Consider the following 16,640-nt stretch of genomic DNA (forward strand, 5'->3'; position numbering starts at 1 on the left):
TGTGATTTGATAAGCAGGGTCTCGTATAGCCGGCAGGGGGTTTCAGCGTGGCTGTGAGAAACTGCGCAACGGGTATCCACTTGAGGCTGATTATATGCTCATGATCCGGGGTGATCAAGCGTGGACAGGGGGAACTGAGCAAGTTACATGCATCAAGACACTAAACAATGTGCTCAAATGTCGCGTCGCCAATTGTTGATTTTGTGAAATTATACACAAGGATGGCATATGAGCTTCTGGTTGGTGGCGTTAACCGAAAAAAAAGAAAGCTTCTTGTGAGCGAGAATGAGTTCGTTTCTCATCATACCACATGTTTAAACTGGATGGGACTCGAACTCTCCAGCCCCTATGCCGAATAAAACCCATCTGAAGATAATGCGGGTCCTTAAAGTATCTTTAGGGTGAAGAAAACAAATTGCCAAAGTTTAGGATTTATTATGATAAACTCATCTAAAGCCGCTCTAAGATTTCTGGCGCCTAGGATCAAGGTCTCACATATTTTTTACGTGTCACTTCGTCAATTTAACATCGAGATAAGGCCGACACTGCCAAACTCACCGTAAGGTCTCTGTGTATCATTCACCTATCTTGAAAGGTCCTCATCTATTGCTCAGAATGGTTGACACTGATTCCTTATATGGGAGGAGACTTATTCCCCAGATTCTTGATCGCCTGGCGGTGGCGGATCCAGAACGCGTTGTCTACTCCATTGCCAGCCTTTCCGATGGTGCCCCAAAGTTTAAGCATATCACTGCACAAGCCTTTGGACGGGCCGTTGACAAAACAGCATGGTGGCTCCATAAGCATCTCAATGAAATGAATGCAGATCCGAACGGCGATCTGGCACATGAGCATGCTGTAACACAGAAGCCGCCGAAGATCCAAGCTTTGGGTTACATCGGACCTCGTAAGTACACACCCGACTTTCATGAATTACATACATAGATCTCACACAGGTTCAGATGACATTCGGCATGTGCTGTTAACCTATGGTGCTGTCAAGGCTGGCTGTGCTGTAAGTTGTCCTAGAACCCATTATCGTACAAACGATGCTAAATGAGTTCAAACAGGCCCTCTTCCTTTCACCCAAGAACAATATCACCGGTGCATTAGCTGTTCTCAATGCTTCAGATTGCAGTATTTGGGTGAAGCCCCGAGAGCAAGCAATGCTCCCCCTAGTGGAAGGGATTTTACAGGAGAAGTACATGAGAGTTCTCGAACTCCCAAGTGTAGATGAGCTTCTGGAAGCCGAGTCAACGGAGCCATTCGTGTTTGGTAAGGCTTTCGAGAGTGTCATCAACGAGCCATTTTGCATATTGCACACTTCGGGAACTACTGGCGTGCCAAAGCCGATTCTATGGACACACGGCTTGATCGGTACCATGGATGCCGTGAGACTGCTGCCTCCCATTGAAGGTGATGGTGGATTGGCTCCTTGGACGGACAATTGGAACGAAGGTGATAGGATCTACTCCTCCTTTCCGATGAGCCATGTAAGTGTACCTGCGGGCAAGCTGCTCCAGCTAACGACGAAGATAGGGCGCCGGTGTAATTATGGATATACTTATGCCTTCCTTATTCAATCTTCATTGTATTCTTGGACCTTCGGGCGTCTTACCCAATCTCGGACTGATCGAGTCACTCGCCGATCATATCGACATCTGGAGTATGGTGCCTTCACTTGTGGACGAACTAGGCGAGAACCCAGAAGTCTTGGCCAAATTCGAGTCATCCAAGTTCATTTGTGCCTCCGGCGGTCAGTAGTTTTAATCCATATCAAATGGCCGTGGGCGTGAATCACTGACCCTCATCTTCAGGTCCCGTCAGCCCTGTCATTGTCTCCAAGGTCAATGAAGTAGTCAGGGTACTCAACCTCACGGGCACAACGGAAGGTCTCTTCATCGGCAATCTTTGGGTTCCGAGAGAAGACTGGCATTGGTTTGCTTTTCATCCCTACTCAGGATTTGAGTTCAAAGAGGTGCAGCCTGGTGTATACGAACACTGGGTACACCGCAACGAGCACTGGGCTCTTTTCCAGGGCATATTCTATACCTTCCCTGACCAGGACTCGGTCAATTTGAAGGATCTTTACATCAGACACCCAACGAAGCCCAACCTTTGGGCCTTTAGCGGCAGAAGTGATGATGTCGTTGTCCTTTCCAACGGCTACAAGATCTCTCCCTTGGACACAGAGGCTTTGGTCACGACGCATCCTGCAGTCGAAGGCTGCCTAATGATCGGCACCGGGAAGCCCCAAGCCGGTCTTCTGATTGAGCTCAAGGACCACAGTGAGAAGAACAACGAGTTGTTCGATAGCATCTGGGCGATCGTCGAGAGGGCAAACAACTCCACTTTCCAGAAGACCCGACTCCAAAGAGAGTATATAGCCTTCTCGGAGGCAGACAGGCCCTTCATCCGGACAGACAAACAGACCATCAAACGCCGCGCCACTCTAGATCTGTATGCAGATTTCATCGAGCGCTTCTATATCTCTCGAGATGAAGAAGCTGAGGATGAGGATTTTGATGCATTCTCGATCGACACTACATCAATTGACACCATAAGCGACTCGGTCTCTCGTGTTATGCGGTCTGTTTTGCCAGAGGTTGACGATTTTCCGGCCGGCGAGGACGTCTTTGACCTCGGCTTGGACTCTCTTCTCGTTTTTCGCGTCATCAGAATTATCCGTGCCGTTACAGGGCTTGAGGAGAGACTCGCTCCCCGCCATCTATATGCACATCCAACAATAGAGGAATTCTCCGTCCAGCTTCTCAAGATCTTAGAAGGGGATAAGGCCAGGAAGATCGCGGCAGATTCAGTGAGCGATGCAGAGACAAATACAACGGCGGAAACACCATGTTCAGACATGGAGTCGGAAAAGATGAAGAATATTATAGCTGATCGCAAGCGACGTCTGGGATCCAAAATGAACCCGTTCGACGCTGTCAATCCTAATCACTACATGGGTCTCAACTTCTACTTCGCTCTTCGGCCAGGTGTCAGCTTCGAAGAAGCCTTTGCCAAGTTACAAGCTGGGCTTGTTCGCGCATTTGAGATCATTCCCGAGCTTGACGGGAAGATGATGCTTGCCTCAGAGCACGAGTTTGGGTATAAGAAAGGCGAATATCGTATTACAATCCCTCCTTACCCATTATCAGCCTCTTCCAAGCCCAGACAGTTGCTGTACAAAGACCTTTCTCAGGTCCTTCCGTCATTTCAGGAGATGCGTCAAGCGGACTTCTCGCCATCTTTGTTCAGCGATGACCTTGTCCTGGATTGCCCACCTTTCCCTCCAATGCCAGCAGATATACTTGTCGCACAAGCCAATTTCGTTGGAGGGGGGTGTATTCTGGCTACCAACTTCATTCATACTTGTCTTGATGCCGTTGGCGTCATGGTAGCAATTAGAGTATGGGCTGAGTGCTGTCGGTATCTTGACGGCGATGAGACGGCGACATGTGACTGGTTTGACCCCGAAAGCTTCAATCATGATCTTCCTGAGATTATTTGGGAGCAGGAAGGATATGCGAAGCCGGTTCATGAGGTTGATCCTGGCACTTGGGGCTTTCTTCCATTCACAACCGAGATTGGCGTCAACTTGCGCAATGGGACAGCTTCTCACAACGAGATCATGGCTGCTGAAAAGCCCCGTGCTACGCAGAATACTCTTCCTCCTGCCCCTGTGTTCCCTGGAAGCTCAGTATGGCCCGCTGCTCCAAGCGAGCGATCGCTTAATACTACAGTCTTCCTTCTTTCGGGGGAGAGTATCCATAGACTAAAGCAAGAAGCTCTCTCAGACACTGGGGTCAAGGGTGTCACTGTATCAGTGATTGATATTGTGCAAGCCTTTTTCTGGCGTGCATCGATCAGATCTAGATACAAAGTGGCTAAGGAGATCAGGAACCAGACGTTTCAGCCTGACGAGCTGTCAATTCTCGAAATGCCAATTGACGGTCGGGCTTACTTCTCATCACTGCTACCGTCGTCCTACATGGGCAGTTTGCTCGTTATGAACCGCCCCGTCATGCCTATCGAAACGCTCTGCTCTCCCGAAACCAACATCTCACAGATTGCGCGCGTGATCCGAGAGGCAGCTGCACGAATCACACCGTCAGTCGTCCATGACACATTTACTCTATTGCGTTCTATGACAGACTATAGCAAGCCTGCAACAGCAAACATGGGTCTCGAGCACATGAACGCCATGATATCCAACATGATGCTGTTTCAGACAAGCGACGTCTCATTTGGTGACTCATTCTTTGAAGGGGGTAGCCCGGAAGCAATGCGGCCACAGATTGAACGTGGCCATAGACGATTCCGGTTCTTGGTCATCTCTCCGATGAGAAAGGATGGTGGCGTAGAACTCGTGCTCGGAACCTTGCCGGAGGAATTAAACATGCTCATGAGTGATGAAGAGTTCACTAAGTATGCAGTCCTGTTGGATCATAAGCGAGTTTGAGCTCTAGGTTGGACAAGCTCGAGTATAAGGAGTAATCTGCATAGATACTGAGAGATTTATGATAGAGAGACAAGATTTGCCTTGCACTTCTTCCAACTAAGCTCGAAACTGAGCGGCAAGTTGAGTTTCTATCATCCTCCTAAAGGATGGAAACACTTGGACAAGTTTAGGATAATTTATGATAAGCTTAGACAGCCCTTTGGACTAAACTTAGGTAGACAATCTCTGCACGCTCGCTGTTGAAAGGTCTCCAGCTATGAACCTCAACAACAGTTTGATTCACAAGGATAATCTAGCCCTGTCAGCTGTCAGGCAGCTCAAATTAGCTCTGCGTCAATACAGGGGGTCCTCAAGACAGCGCCAACAACAACTTGCTCATACCCGAGCAGACCCAAGCGCTAGTCCTGCACATGCAAGCTCCATCCCATCGCATGCCACGATGATCTAGACAATTAGCTTTCAAGGCTTGGCGATACGATAACACTAAGCTCCAAGGGTTGTGTGGATAAGATAGCAGGTGGCTGGAACGAAATTTTCGCTGTGTTGGTGATTTGAGAGAATTTGAGCTAAATCTTGATTGGTGGGCATCAGCATGATGTTGATACCAGCACCAGCTGCAAGGGTTATTTTGTCAATCAGATCTCTTGAGACAGGGTGAGAATGAGAAGGTATCTGTTTTAGATTCACGTTTTCTGCGGTATCTTTGTCGTGGCAACAATACCATGGGTCCTTTAAATGTGAAGTCGCGTTTTTACACTCCTACCTTCGATCTTTTCCCTCCATAACGACTGCCTTTCTCACCTCAATCATCCACCAAACCTGACCAGTTTGTCTTTATTCAATCTCAATCAGTACAGTCATCTTCGAGTAGCCTTGGCATCCCTGCCTACTGTTGTTCTCGCATCATGTCCTCCACGGTCGATTCCGATACGAAAGTGCTGCACCACGTCCACAACAATCCCCACGACGGCCCTGATAGAGACACAGAAAGTTCTGTCAACGATGCGATAGACGTCAACTTCCAGCATGGCGTACAAAACATCGAGGCCGTTACGCTCTCGTGGTCCAGAACCGCGCTGATGGTCGCTTTTGTTCTGATCTGGCTCGTCTACTTCGTCCAAGGTCTTGTCTCGGGTATCAGCAGCGCTTTGATCCCATATGTCACATCCGCTTTCGCAATGCACTCTCTCACGCCGACTACGAGCGTGATGAGCTCTGTCATTGGAGGTGTCACCAATCTGAGTATCGCAAAGACTCTCGACATCTTCGGCCGACCTCAGGGCTTCTTGTTCTGCGCTACTCTTGCAACTCTTGGACTGATCATGTCGGCCGCCTGCAACAATGTTGAAGCTTATGCTGCATCCCAAGTCTTTTACACCGTTGGCATCAATGGAGTTGGCTACAGTCTTAGCGTCTTTATCGCTGATACTACCTCTCTTCGGCATCGAGGTCTAATCCAGTCTCTTTGCGGCTCTCCGAGCATCATTACAGCATGGCTGGGTGGTCCAATCTCTACGGCATTCTTGAACGGGGCTGGTTGGAGATGGGCCTTCGGCATGGAGAGTATCCTTGTTCCAGGTGTTACCATTCCCTTGTTTGGCCTCTTCATGCATCATTACCTGAGAGCCAAGAAGCAAGGCATCATTCCGAAGCGAGAATCGCAGGGCTTTTCTTACTACATTCGCGAGTTTGACGTTGTTGGTCTTCTTAGCCTGTCTGCTGGAGTTGCCCTTTTCCTTCTGCCATTCAATCTCTACGCCTTGCAAGCTAAAGGATTTGGCTCAACCATGATCATTTGTTTCTTTGTTTTCGGGATCCTACTTCTAATCTTCTTCGGCATTTGGGAAAGGTTCTTCGCCAAAGTTTCTTTTATCCCTTGGAGATTTCTTCAGGATCGCACAGTGGCTGGTGCTTGTCTCCTCTCCTTCACCCTCTTCTTCAGCTACATGTGTTGGGGCATGTACTTCAGCTCCATCCTCCAGGTCGTCAACAACCTTAGCGTCACACGTGCTAGCTACGTTGTATCAACATACACCGTTGGCGGCTTCATTTTCGCCATCTTCGTCGGCATGGTGATGTCTTACACTGGGAACTATAAAGCTGTCACACTCTACGTGGCGCTTCCTCTATCCATCCTCGGATCTGGCCTGATGATCTATTTCCGTCAACCTGATCAAAGTATTGGCTACATCGCCATGTCTCAAATATTTATCGCCTTTGGAAGCGGCGCCATCATGATTACTGCCGAGATCGCCATTCTTGCCGCTGTCCAAGAGCAGCAGTATTTTGCCGTGTCTATCGCGCTGGTCTCCATGTGTGCCAGTATTGGATCGGCCGTTGGATTGACTGTGTCATCTGCTATCTGGCAAGATATTCTCCCCAAGAAGCTTGCGGAGTATCTCCCTGAGGAGGATCTTCCTAATCTGCCCATGATTGCGATGGACATTGTGACCCAACTATCTTACCCCGTTGGATCTCCGACTCGGCTGGCAATCCAACATGCCTATGGCGACGCACACAAATACTTGTTCATTGCTGGCACTGCCGTCTGGGCCCTTGGAATTCTTGGGGTAGTCATGTGGAAGAACATTAACATCATCAACATTAAGCAGACCAAGGGTCGGGTCGTCTAAGGCTGTCTGTCACCGAAGGGATGTCCGGTAGAAGTCGCACCAAATGGAACTTGTTCCTGTAGAAATCAAGATATTTATGCATATCATATCAATCTGGCAATACAGTCAGATATCCGCCTGACATCGGATTTTAATTGACTCATTCTCGATGCTGACAAATCGCTCACGAGTTGCTTACCCCTCACTGTCGCCATAATTCCGACTCTTACAATAAGCCAGCCGTGCTCTGATTGTCATTTGAATTGATTCTGAAGCATGTCTCCTCCTACCAAGTATGCTGTCGCATTGTTTCCTGGGTTCCAAGCCCTAGATGTGTTTGGCCCTTTGGACGTCCTAAACTTCACATCCAAGCGCCAACCTCTCGAGCTCTCACTCCTTCATACTTCTCTCGATCCTGTGTCTACGTTAGAAGATGACTCTCCTGGCCGTATCGGACAAAGTGTTGTCCCAACTCATACCTATGATAATGCACCGGAAGATATTGAAGTCCTGCTCGTACCCGGGGGAAGAGGCTCGCGAAATCCAGAAAATGTGAAAAGAGTCCGGGAATTTGTCAAGGAGAGATACCCTAAACTGAGGTTCCTTCTGACTGTCTGCACTGGCAGTGCCATCGTGGCCCAGTCGGGCCTGCTTGATGGAAAGGAAGCAACTTCGAATAAGAGGTCCTTTGACTGGGTATGCTACACTGATTCCGGGATGCTTTCTTACTAATCAACGATAGGTTGAGACGCAAGGGCCCAATGTCAAGTGGGTGCGAAACGCAAGATGGGTTGTCGATGGCAATATTTGGACTTCATCTGGAATCTCAGCAGGTATTGATATGATCTATGCTTTCATTGCAGAGCAGTATGGACAGGAGATCGCAGATGACACTGCAGATGGTTCTGAGTATGTCCGCAACACCGATCCCAAATCAGACCCGTTTGCCGTCTAGCGACACCTCGCCCCTCTACTTAGATAGGAAGGCTCTCTTTATGGCCATTAGATACTTGTTCCCCACGATTGTAAACAAGATTTTATAATAGAAGTTCCTGGCTCTTTGAACTAGGTTTATGTAACCCAAAATCCAAAGCGTTACAGATTTCTAGGTTTATGATAATATCTGCAGTAAGACCAATGCTCTATGATTATAATCTATCTCGTAACCTTCCTATCTTCAAACGTTTACAATGGGAATGATAACCTTGCTAGGATACTCTCCGCCGTAATGAATCTTGTGCTGTCCCTTGTTCTTCTCACTATCTGGCCTTGGCTTGGAGAAGGCAGCAACTTCAGTGAACCCGGGGTATTGCCCCAAGATATCAACCTGAAGGGTCTGACCCTCCTCGTAGTCCACTCCCATGCACCAGATCCCAATGTCGAGCTTGACCACCTCACCCTTGGGAATCCTCTGCACCTCATCGTGAGGGTGGAAGGGGAACTGAGGATGTATCGATCGCTTCTCATCGATCTTCCGTTGTGACGCTCGCAGAATACCCATAGCACCGTTGTGTAATGTAAGACTTGAGCGATCCTTCTCGTCCATTGCGTCAACCGACTTCACGGGAGTCTTCTCAATAGGGAACTGCAAGTGGCTCAACTCCTTGCCGTTCTTGTCGAGCTTGCGGACTTGTACAAAGACAACCATGTCGTCTAAATCATCACAGCTCACGTATAGCTCCGCTTTGGGCATTCCGATTATTCTTGTGTGCTTGTCGAAAGTGTATCGGAACTTGGCGATGGACCAGCGATCTTCAGAGTTGTAGGTCTTGATACCTGAAGATGGTGCGCTATCTAGAAGTGTATCATTGTCTCCGAGGTAGAATGAGCGATAGTCGGTATCGGGGACAGGGAAGTCGGGGAGCTCAATGTTGCTCTTGACCTTTCCTTCGTCAAACTGAAGAGTTGTCCATCGCACTCGGGGTGTCTCCTCCCAGTCGTTATCGATACCCTTGAGGTACTTGTCGAAGTATTTCTATGGCGATGTCAGCAGATATCATATAGCGTAGAACAAAAGCATTGACCTTGAGCTCGGGGTAGCTTTCCTTCACCGAGTAAAGCTCAAACCACTCCTGGTGTCCACACCACTTAATCCATTTCTTGTCACTTCCCAACTCCATCCAGCCACGCACAGCACCCATGGTGTGAATTTGGCTTAGGTCCGAACCGGTGATAAAAACAGGAATGTTAATCTTGGAGAAATCCACACGCTTGTCGTTCCAGTAGGCATTAGCTTGAGGACTTCTTCGATACATCTCAGCAAAATCCTCCACGCCGTGCTGGCCCTTGATGACAAGAGTTGTGATAAGATCGAAGTTGCTCATAGTGAACCAGCCACCTCTGCAGAACTGCTCGCGGAAGATGTCTCCAGATCCCTCCCAAGGCGCAATTGCCTTCAACGAAGGGGGATTCTGTGCAGCAGCTTGCCATTGCATAATGGCCAGGTATGAGTTGCCAGCCATGCCGACGCTGCCGTTGCACCAAGGAAGCTTAGCCAGTCCCTCGATGACATCGTGGGCGTCCTCTGCTTCTTGTGCACCCATACAGCATGCATCGCCGTCGCTATTACCAGCTCCGCGGGCATCAACATGTGCAATTGCATAGCCTTGGTTTACCCACCAAGCAGGGTCAAGACCTTCAAACTTTTCCAGTCCACTGACATCGTCTTTTGTGAGACAGCAGGCCCAAGTGCACACGTTGAAGATCATATCAATGGCCGAGTACTTCTTGCCATAGGGAGACCAAGAAATGATGACAGGCACCTTTTCAGACCCCGTGGGGCGATAAATATCGACATAGAGGCGGCAGCCGTCACGGACAACGATTTCAACATCGTGATCAATGCGGACATCAGAGTCAAGAGGTCTTGCATCGAAAGGTCTAGAGCCCTTCTTTAGCACCTCAGACTTTCCTGGAGTGGGCTCAACGTAGCCATTGTCGCCAACCTCAGGCTTGTTGAGAGGCTTGTAAGCAACCTGAACGGGAGGCGGCATGTTGGTGATAGGGAAGCGGAGAAATGAGGGAAAATGGATGTTTCAAAGGTAATGAAAAACGTCTTTGTACTGATTTCTGCGAATAAGTTCTGGGTGAATACAATGATTAGAATTGACAAGGTATTTGACTGGCTACTGTTGACAAGAGATTGAAGCGTATCTTTAAGCTCCCTTCACCTTCAATAATTATCTCAAGATTCACTGCGGAGTTGAAAGCCAAAGTCACTAATTTTCTGGATCCGCATGGTTCGGTTCGGGCTGAAAGACCCCACGGGGAGATTGAGGGGAAGATCGCGGAGACGCAATGCGGTTGATCATGCAACCCCAGGCGGATATCATCGTCCTTATTCCTTGTCTTATCATTGGTTCTTCCACTGTCTAGACCCTGTAGACCCCGCGCTAGGCGAACTGTTTTCCTTTATCAAGTGGCTTTTGCAACGGTCATCTGAGTTAATATCCGAGGTCGAGACTGCAATGAGGAGAAGTCTCCAAATCCGAACCGAAACGAAATAGGCCGGACCGAAAATTAGTGAGACAGAATTTGCCTTTCGCCTCGCCAGTCAGCAAAAGATGATTCCGAACCGAGAGAGCCCTCATTACCCCAGATCTCCGCGTTCTGAGTCCCCGGATCAGAGATATAACTAAGGAACCTTCAGCCTCAATCCATTCTTAGCGCTTCATCATCAAACATCACACTTCCATCCTCACTTCATTGTATCATTCTCATCACAATCCATCATGTCTACCACTACTACAATGGAGATGGAGCAGACCGTCGCTGCTCGCTTCGAGACCAAGGATCTCGTCGAGTTTGACCCCAATGTCGTCTACGGCGACTGGAGAGATGAGTTCCACAAGACAGGCTGTGTTCTGATCAAGAATGTCATCAGCAAAGAGAAAGCTCAATACTACTGCGACAAGCAGATTGAGTGGCTCAAGAAGTTCGAGCTTGGCTTTGATGAGAAGGACCCCAGCACTTGGAATGCGGATCATCTTCCTGTCTCCTTCAAGGGAGGTATGTATTACGGATACGGCGCTACCCACGAGAAGATGGCTTGGGAAGCACGCACCGAGCCCAAGGTTGTTGAGATCTTTGAGAAGCTCTGGGGAACCAAGGAGCTCCTGTGCTCTTTTGACGGTCTCAATGTCTCCCTGCCTAACCGAACCGATATCACTTGGAGCCCTTGGCCTCACTGCGATCAAAACCCCGAGCGCAAGGGGTAAGTAATCCTTCCGAATTACCCCAACTTTTTGCTAACCCGAACCTAAAGCATGCAAGCCGTGCAGGGTCTTCTAAACTTTGCCCCCAACGGCCCCAAGGACGGTGGTCTCATGCTCATGAAGGGCTCTTCCAAGCTCTTCAATGAGTTCTTTGCTCAAAAGCGCGACTCCGCTGATCATGAGGATGCTCCTCCTCCTGAGATCAAGTACATGGACTTGTTCATCTTCAGCGAGAAGGACGTCAAGTGGTTTGAGGAGCGAGGATGCACTATGTACAAGGTTGACATGGAGCCCGGTGATTTTGTTCTTTGGGACTCTCGTACCATGCATTATGCTCGATTCCCTGAGGGCGATCAGATCCGACATGTGCAGTACATCTGCAGTAAGTTGCGTGTCCCAAGTTGGCCCGGACCTTGACTAACACCAACCTCAAAGTGACACCACGACAATTCGCAACAGAGGAAGCTCTTAAGGCCAAATCCTTTTGCTTCAACAACTACATGGGCACTACACATTGGCCTCATTGGTTAGTAAATGATTGGTGTTTTCGTTGCTCGTCGTTAACTCGTTTCTAGCAACATCCGCATCGCCCAGGAGAAGCCTATGAGGAATGGCGAGATCTGCCCTAAGTACCGTACAGAACCTTTTGAGAAGCCCGAAGTAACGGATCAGATACTTCGATTGGCAGGTGTTAAGTCTTATGATGAATGATGGAAAATATTGGGAATGGGTCGTGGGGGAGAATGGTAGCCTAGATCATTTTGTTACAGTATCTAAGACTTTTCGCAATACAGTTTTTTCTGCATACAAACAGCTGCCCTTTTTCGTGTCTGTGCTAAATCTAATCTAAACAGTTATGAGCTTGGCCCAGAGAAGATCACAGAAGATCGATTTTGCCTAGGATGTAGGCCCATGAGTTGAAAATATTGGTTGTTGAGCCTTCGGATCATCTTTGCAAATTTGGTGGAATCTTGGCCAAGAATTGGCAAGGTTGTCGGTTCGAGTTCCAATTACACATAAACACATAACTTCGAATAACGACTTCTTCGTGACATTGCCAATCAATAGTTCATGATAGGCCAAGTCTGCCCAGAACTTGGCATGGGGGGCTCGCAAGAGTCTGGATCCGGTTCGGTAGCAACACCATAATCCGGGGTATGATCCGGGGTAACAGCTCGGTTCGTGATGCCTCTAGCCTAAATCATCGCAAACCGCACTAATCGTACCGAGATATCGGGATGTGGTCCCATGCGGGGAAACAAGGTTTGTGGGGAGTTGCACTAGCCAAGACCATGAGATTGCGCGCAAGGACTTCACCTCCTGTCTTGTTTTGTTATCTCTTGGCCTCGTCCATTTCTCTATAAAGTCTGGCGGTGCAGCCTCGTTGGATTGTTCTTCACCAGCATCTTCTGCAGCGCAACAACAGAGAACAACTACTACAAAGGCCAGCATCATGGATACCAAGTCCGATGTCAATCATGTCGAGAGCGTCTCGAAAGATTCTCTCGACGTGATTCAGGTCACGAAGTCGAAGATTGAGATCAGCGGAACTGTTAAACTGATAGAAGGAAAGACCATCTACATCCCAACGCCGACCGCAGATCCTCAGGGTAAGACTATGCTCCTCTTTGAGTACTCAACCAATTGCTGACGGCTCAGATCCCTTGAACATGAAGATGTGGCAAAAGGCTCTCGTTCTCATTGTTATCTCCCTATGTACGTGTACAATTCTCGATCGTCTCTCAGAAACGCAAACTCACATACCGCAAGTCTCGACAATCGGTCTGGCATTGGTCTCAGGATTCGGAGGTCTCTTAGGCTTCTACATCCCTGGTTACGCTGCCGTTGGCAAGGGCTACGCCGACATCACTCACCTCATGACTTATCCTACCCTCTTCATGGGTATCGGTAACCTCATCGGCATGCCTCTCGGTATCGCGGTCGGTCGACGAATCGTCCTCCTCGCCGCTACAATCATCATGATCCTCAGCGCTGGTCTCTGTGCAGGAGCAACCACTTATGAGTGGCATCTTGCTGGACGTATCATCCTTGGACTCTCGGCTGGCCAGAGTGAAGCTCTTGTTCCCATGATCACACAGGTAATACCTCTTACTTTCACAAACCTAGCGATGACTAATGGCTGGATAGGAAATCTTCTTCCTTCACGAGAGAAGTACCTGCATGATGATCCAGCAGACCATTCAGACCATCCTGACCGCTATCTTCGTCATCTTTGCCGGTCCCATCGCCGAAGCCATCACACCCGAATGGTGGTATGGTCTTGGTGCTATCCTCTCCGGTGTCTCCCTCGTCCTTGCCTTCTTCTTCGTCCCCGAGACCAAGTACTACCGTCCCAAGTCTGCCTACCAAGCTGGCGGCAGCTCCGATGATGAGAACGTTGTTGAGGTCTGCACTGAGCGTCCTGAACTCGACTATGTCAACTTTGCCCCTCGCACATTCCGATCCGATATGAGACTCTGGGTTGGCAAGCCTGAGTGGAACAAGGTCGTTGAGATTTTCACCGTAAGTTATTCGCCACTCGTGGTCTAGGCTCCTCTAACACGGACTAGCAAACCTTTAGCCTCATGCTTTTCCCCAACGTCCTCTGGGCCCTTTGCCTTAACGGTCTTACTCTTGGTGTTAATATTGCTATTGGAACGACTTATGGCTCTATTGTCACCAGCCCTCCTTACAACTGGCCCCAATCATCTGCTAGCTATGTCAACGCCGGTCAGATCGTCACCTCGCTCGTCGCACTTCCTTGCTTCGGCTTCGGCTCGGACAAGCTCATCAAGTGGTTCGCGAACCGACGCAATGGTATCCACGAGCCTGAGATCCGTTTGATTCCTCTTGCTTTCCCCATTGTCGTTGGTGTCTTTACTGCCGTCTTGTACGGACTTGGTGCCACCTATCCTGAGAAGTACCACTGGTTCACCTATGTCTGGGCAGTTGCTGCGTAAGTGTCTCCCCCTTCTCAAAGCACAAGCTTCAAATTTCTAACTATTCACAGTTACTACTTCACGTTCGTCGGAGCCAACATTGTCGCTATCACATATCTTCTGGACAGCTATCCTCAGCGAGCTGGTCCCCTCCTGGTCATTATCTGTGCCGTCCGTGGTATCATGTCATTTGGCGTCAGCTACGGAATCACTCCCTTCATTGAGCAAAACGGTTACGATGGTGCTTTCGGTGTCTTTGGTGGCTTGACTGGTGCTTTTGGAGTCCTCGGCATCTTCGTCTTCATCTTCGGTAAGAAGATCCGAAAGATTACTGGAAGGTACTGCGTGGACAAGGACAAGGCCGAGTAAACTTATACAAAAGGGTTATAATTACGACGTTTCACCGGTAGTGCATGTTTTGGTCGTCAGTTCCTGTTTTGAGTGAATGAAGGAGGGTTTGGTGGTTAATATGAATATGATTATGATACAGTCTGAACAGTTTCTCATTACCTTTCTAATCAAGTGATATGTCTCCATCATGCAGAAGATATCAGGCCAATAGGCTTCTAGTATCGACAAAGTACCAAATCAGATAACAGACTAGAATTCCGGGGAGCTTTATAGGGTCTCAATAAAATGGCAATATGTTTTAGTCTTTCAGGGTTGTCGTCCTCCCGATATGTTCCCGACTGAAAAGGGCGTGTACTCCTGAGTGTCAGTTACTGATAATCCTCCTGTATAAGAAAGAACATGAATGCATGTTTTATGTAAGGCCGAGTTATCACAGCTCCGCTCAATTATCCGTTATAAGAAATAAGATATTGGCATCACAAATTCTCTTTATAAGTACCTATGTCATCAAGGATTTGCGGTTCCCTTCTTCTGACGCCCCTCCCAGTCCACAGCTCCATCATAATCACAATTATATCTCATAAACTGAGCAGGATCAAGATTCACCTTCTTGCTCACCCCATCAGTTGCTGGCTTCGCCTGCTCCCTGCTAAACTTCTGGATCAGAGATGCTCTATCATATCTGGCAGCAAAGACTCTTTCCAAAGCAGCGCCGACCTCGTCCCTCGATTGGACGTTGGCCAAGAACGCGCAGACAGCCTCCGCATCCTCGATGCTCTGTGATGCACCTTGACCTTGAGTAGGAAGCATGGCATGAGCAGCGTCACCAATCAGGATGGTTCGACCCTTCACCCAACGTGGCAGAGGATCGATATCTCTGAGCTGCCACAAGCCGATGTCTGGAGCTGCTCTGAAGATATCGTGGAGCCATGAAGGGAAATCTGAATACGCTTCTAACAGCTTCTCAATGCTTCCAGGAGCAACCCAGCTGTCTGAGCTCTCCTCCGCAAGCTTTTCGTCTGGCACTAAAGCAACAATACCGTACAGCTTGCTGTTTCTGCCAGGTCCCATGATCACTCTTCGATCGTGACCCATGATCATGGTTGTCTTAGGCACCCGGGGATCCAGGAGTTGGTTTGGTAGAGATAGCCCCTCCAGATTCTCAGTTGGGATTAGCATTCGATAAGCTGACGTGCCGGTCGGTAGAGCATTCCTCTTCTCGCCTACCACGGCAGTTCTCACAACACTATGAATGCCATCGGCACCAATGATGAGGTCGCCGCGAATCTTCTCGCCCGAGTCCATTGTCACAACGCCTTCGTCACAGTCGACGCTCGCAACTTGGCAACCTGTGCGAACATCTACAGGATTACCATACGCCTCTTCGCTTGCTGCTGCAGTTCCCAGAGCTGCTTGTAAATCTTGTCTGTGATAAAGCATTCTTTCGGCACCGAACTGTCCCTTCTGGAAGGGAAGTTCTCTCACCAAGTTGCCATCTGCATCAAAGATTCTGAAGCCTTGATCGGCTTGAGGCTCGGCACTCTCAAGGAAGGGATCAAGCTTCCACTTGGTAATGATCTTGCTTGCATTAGGCTGCAGTGAGATTAAAGCACCAACCTCGCGTAGTAGACGAGAGCGCTCAAGCACAGTAATGCGTCTGTTGGGGTGTCTTAGAGCAAAGGCCTGGGATTAGTTAGCTAGGGGTTTTAGTGCCTCTAAGGGTTCGCCAGACGTACAGTTGCGAGACCTGCGATGCCTCCACCAACAATCACAACATGTAGTTCAGGCATGCTTCCCATGATGAATTTGGTATGGTATCGAGATATTGCGCTTAACTTTTTCGTGCCAGTAGCAATGATAATGATATTGATCTTGCAAATCGCATCTTATACGGTGATGGCTAGGGTCTCTTTAGGGACCACGCTAGGTACGGTAGCATCGCTTGTTCCGAAGATCAACGAAGCAGCAAACCGAGTCCGAACCGAATCGAACCGAAGGGCTGCTGCAACACAACCCGAGATCGGTCTGCACGCTCAACCCCTCACTTCACTAGACAAAGCTA

The 16,640-nt window shown here is 48.8% G+C and overlaps 7 protein-coding genes across 8 annotated transcripts; 5 read left to right on the forward strand and 2 right to left on the reverse strand.

Annotated features, from left to right (window-relative positions):
* The first annotated feature begins 361 nt into the window (after positions 1 to 361).
* Positions 362 to 4,823, forward strand: FOIG_14225 (uncharacterized protein). 2 transcript variants are annotated; one of them, XM_031215437.1, is made up of 6 exons: positions 537 to 559; positions 615 to 907; positions 963 to 1,015; positions 1,071 to 1,493; positions 1,540 to 1,756; positions 1,818 to 4,823. In XM_031215437.1, the coding sequence occupies exons 2-6, from the start codon at positions 616 to 618 to the stop codon at positions 4,460 to 4,462; spliced, it is 3,630 nt and encodes a 1,209-aa protein (XP_031054831.1). In that variant the 5' UTR covers positions 537 to 559; position 615; the 3' UTR covers positions 4,463 to 4,823. The 2 variants fall into 2 exon arrangements, with proteins under 2 accessions (XP_031054830.1, XP_031054831.1); XM_031215436.1 differs by having other exon boundaries at positions 362 to 907.
* A 544-nt stretch (positions 4,824 to 5,367) lies between these two features.
* Positions 5,368 to 7,095, forward strand: FOIG_14226 (uncharacterized protein; the record flags this gene model as incomplete). Its single annotated transcript, XM_031215438.1, has 1 exon — positions 5,368 to 7,095. One exon carries the CDS (start codon positions 5,368 to 5,370, stop codon positions 7,093 to 7,095), a length of 1,728 nt encoding a protein of 575 aa, XP_031054832.1.
* Positions 7,096 to 7,350: 255 nt separating this feature from the next.
* On the forward strand, positions 7,351 to 8,029 carry FOIG_14227 (uncharacterized protein; the record flags this gene model as incomplete). The annotated part of the gene is made up of 2 exons (XM_031215439.1): positions 7,351 to 7,770; positions 7,817 to 8,029. 2 exons carry the CDS (start codon positions 7,351 to 7,353, stop codon positions 8,027 to 8,029), a joined length of 633 nt encoding a protein of 210 aa, XP_031054833.1.
* Positions 8,030 to 8,251: 222 nt separating this feature from the next.
* On the reverse strand, positions 8,252 to 10,067 carry FOIG_14228 (uncharacterized protein; the record flags this gene model as incomplete). The annotated part of the gene is made up of 2 exons (XM_031215440.1): positions 8,252 to 9,049; positions 9,099 to 10,067. The coding sequence occupies 2 exons, from the start codon at positions 10,065 to 10,067 to the stop codon at positions 8,252 to 8,254; spliced, it is 1,767 nt and encodes a 588-aa protein (XP_031054834.1).
* A 437-nt stretch (positions 10,068 to 10,504) lies between these two features.
* Positions 10,505 to 12,093, forward strand: FOIG_14229 (uncharacterized protein). Its single transcript, XM_031215441.1, has 4 exons — positions 10,505 to 11,287; positions 11,339 to 11,670; positions 11,724 to 11,814; positions 11,864 to 12,093. Exons 1-4 carry the CDS (start codon positions 10,806 to 10,808, stop codon positions 11,997 to 11,999), a joined length of 1,041 nt encoding a protein of 346 aa, XP_031054835.1. The 5' UTR covers positions 10,505 to 10,805; the 3' UTR covers positions 12,000 to 12,093.
* A 648-nt stretch (positions 12,094 to 12,741) lies between these two features.
* On the forward strand, positions 12,742 to 14,596 carry FOIG_14230 (uncharacterized protein; the record flags this gene model as incomplete). The annotated part of the gene is made up of 6 exons (XM_031215442.1): positions 12,742 to 12,898; positions 12,948 to 13,004; positions 13,059 to 13,387; positions 13,437 to 13,811; positions 13,859 to 14,244; positions 14,299 to 14,596. The coding sequence occupies 6 exons, from the start codon at positions 12,742 to 12,744 to the stop codon at positions 14,594 to 14,596; spliced, it is 1,602 nt and encodes a 533-aa protein (XP_031054836.1).
* A 489-nt stretch (positions 14,597 to 15,085) lies between these two features.
* On the reverse strand, positions 15,086 to 16,377 carry FOIG_14231 (uncharacterized protein; the record flags this gene model as incomplete). Its single annotated transcript, XM_031215443.1, has 2 exons — positions 15,086 to 16,261; positions 16,315 to 16,377. The coding sequence occupies 2 exons, from the start codon at positions 16,375 to 16,377 to the stop codon at positions 15,086 to 15,088; spliced, it is 1,239 nt and encodes a 412-aa protein (XP_031054837.1).
* Between the last annotated feature and the right edge of the window lie 263 nt (positions 16,378 to 16,640).

This window comes from Fusarium odoratissimum, assembly GCF_000260195.1.
Source record: "Fusarium odoratissimum NRRL 54006 unplaced genomic scaffold supercont1.39, whole genome shotgun sequence".
In the NCBI taxonomy this organism is placed as follows: Eukaryota; Fungi; Ascomycota; class Sordariomycetes; order Hypocreales; family Nectriaceae; genus Fusarium; species Fusarium odoratissimum.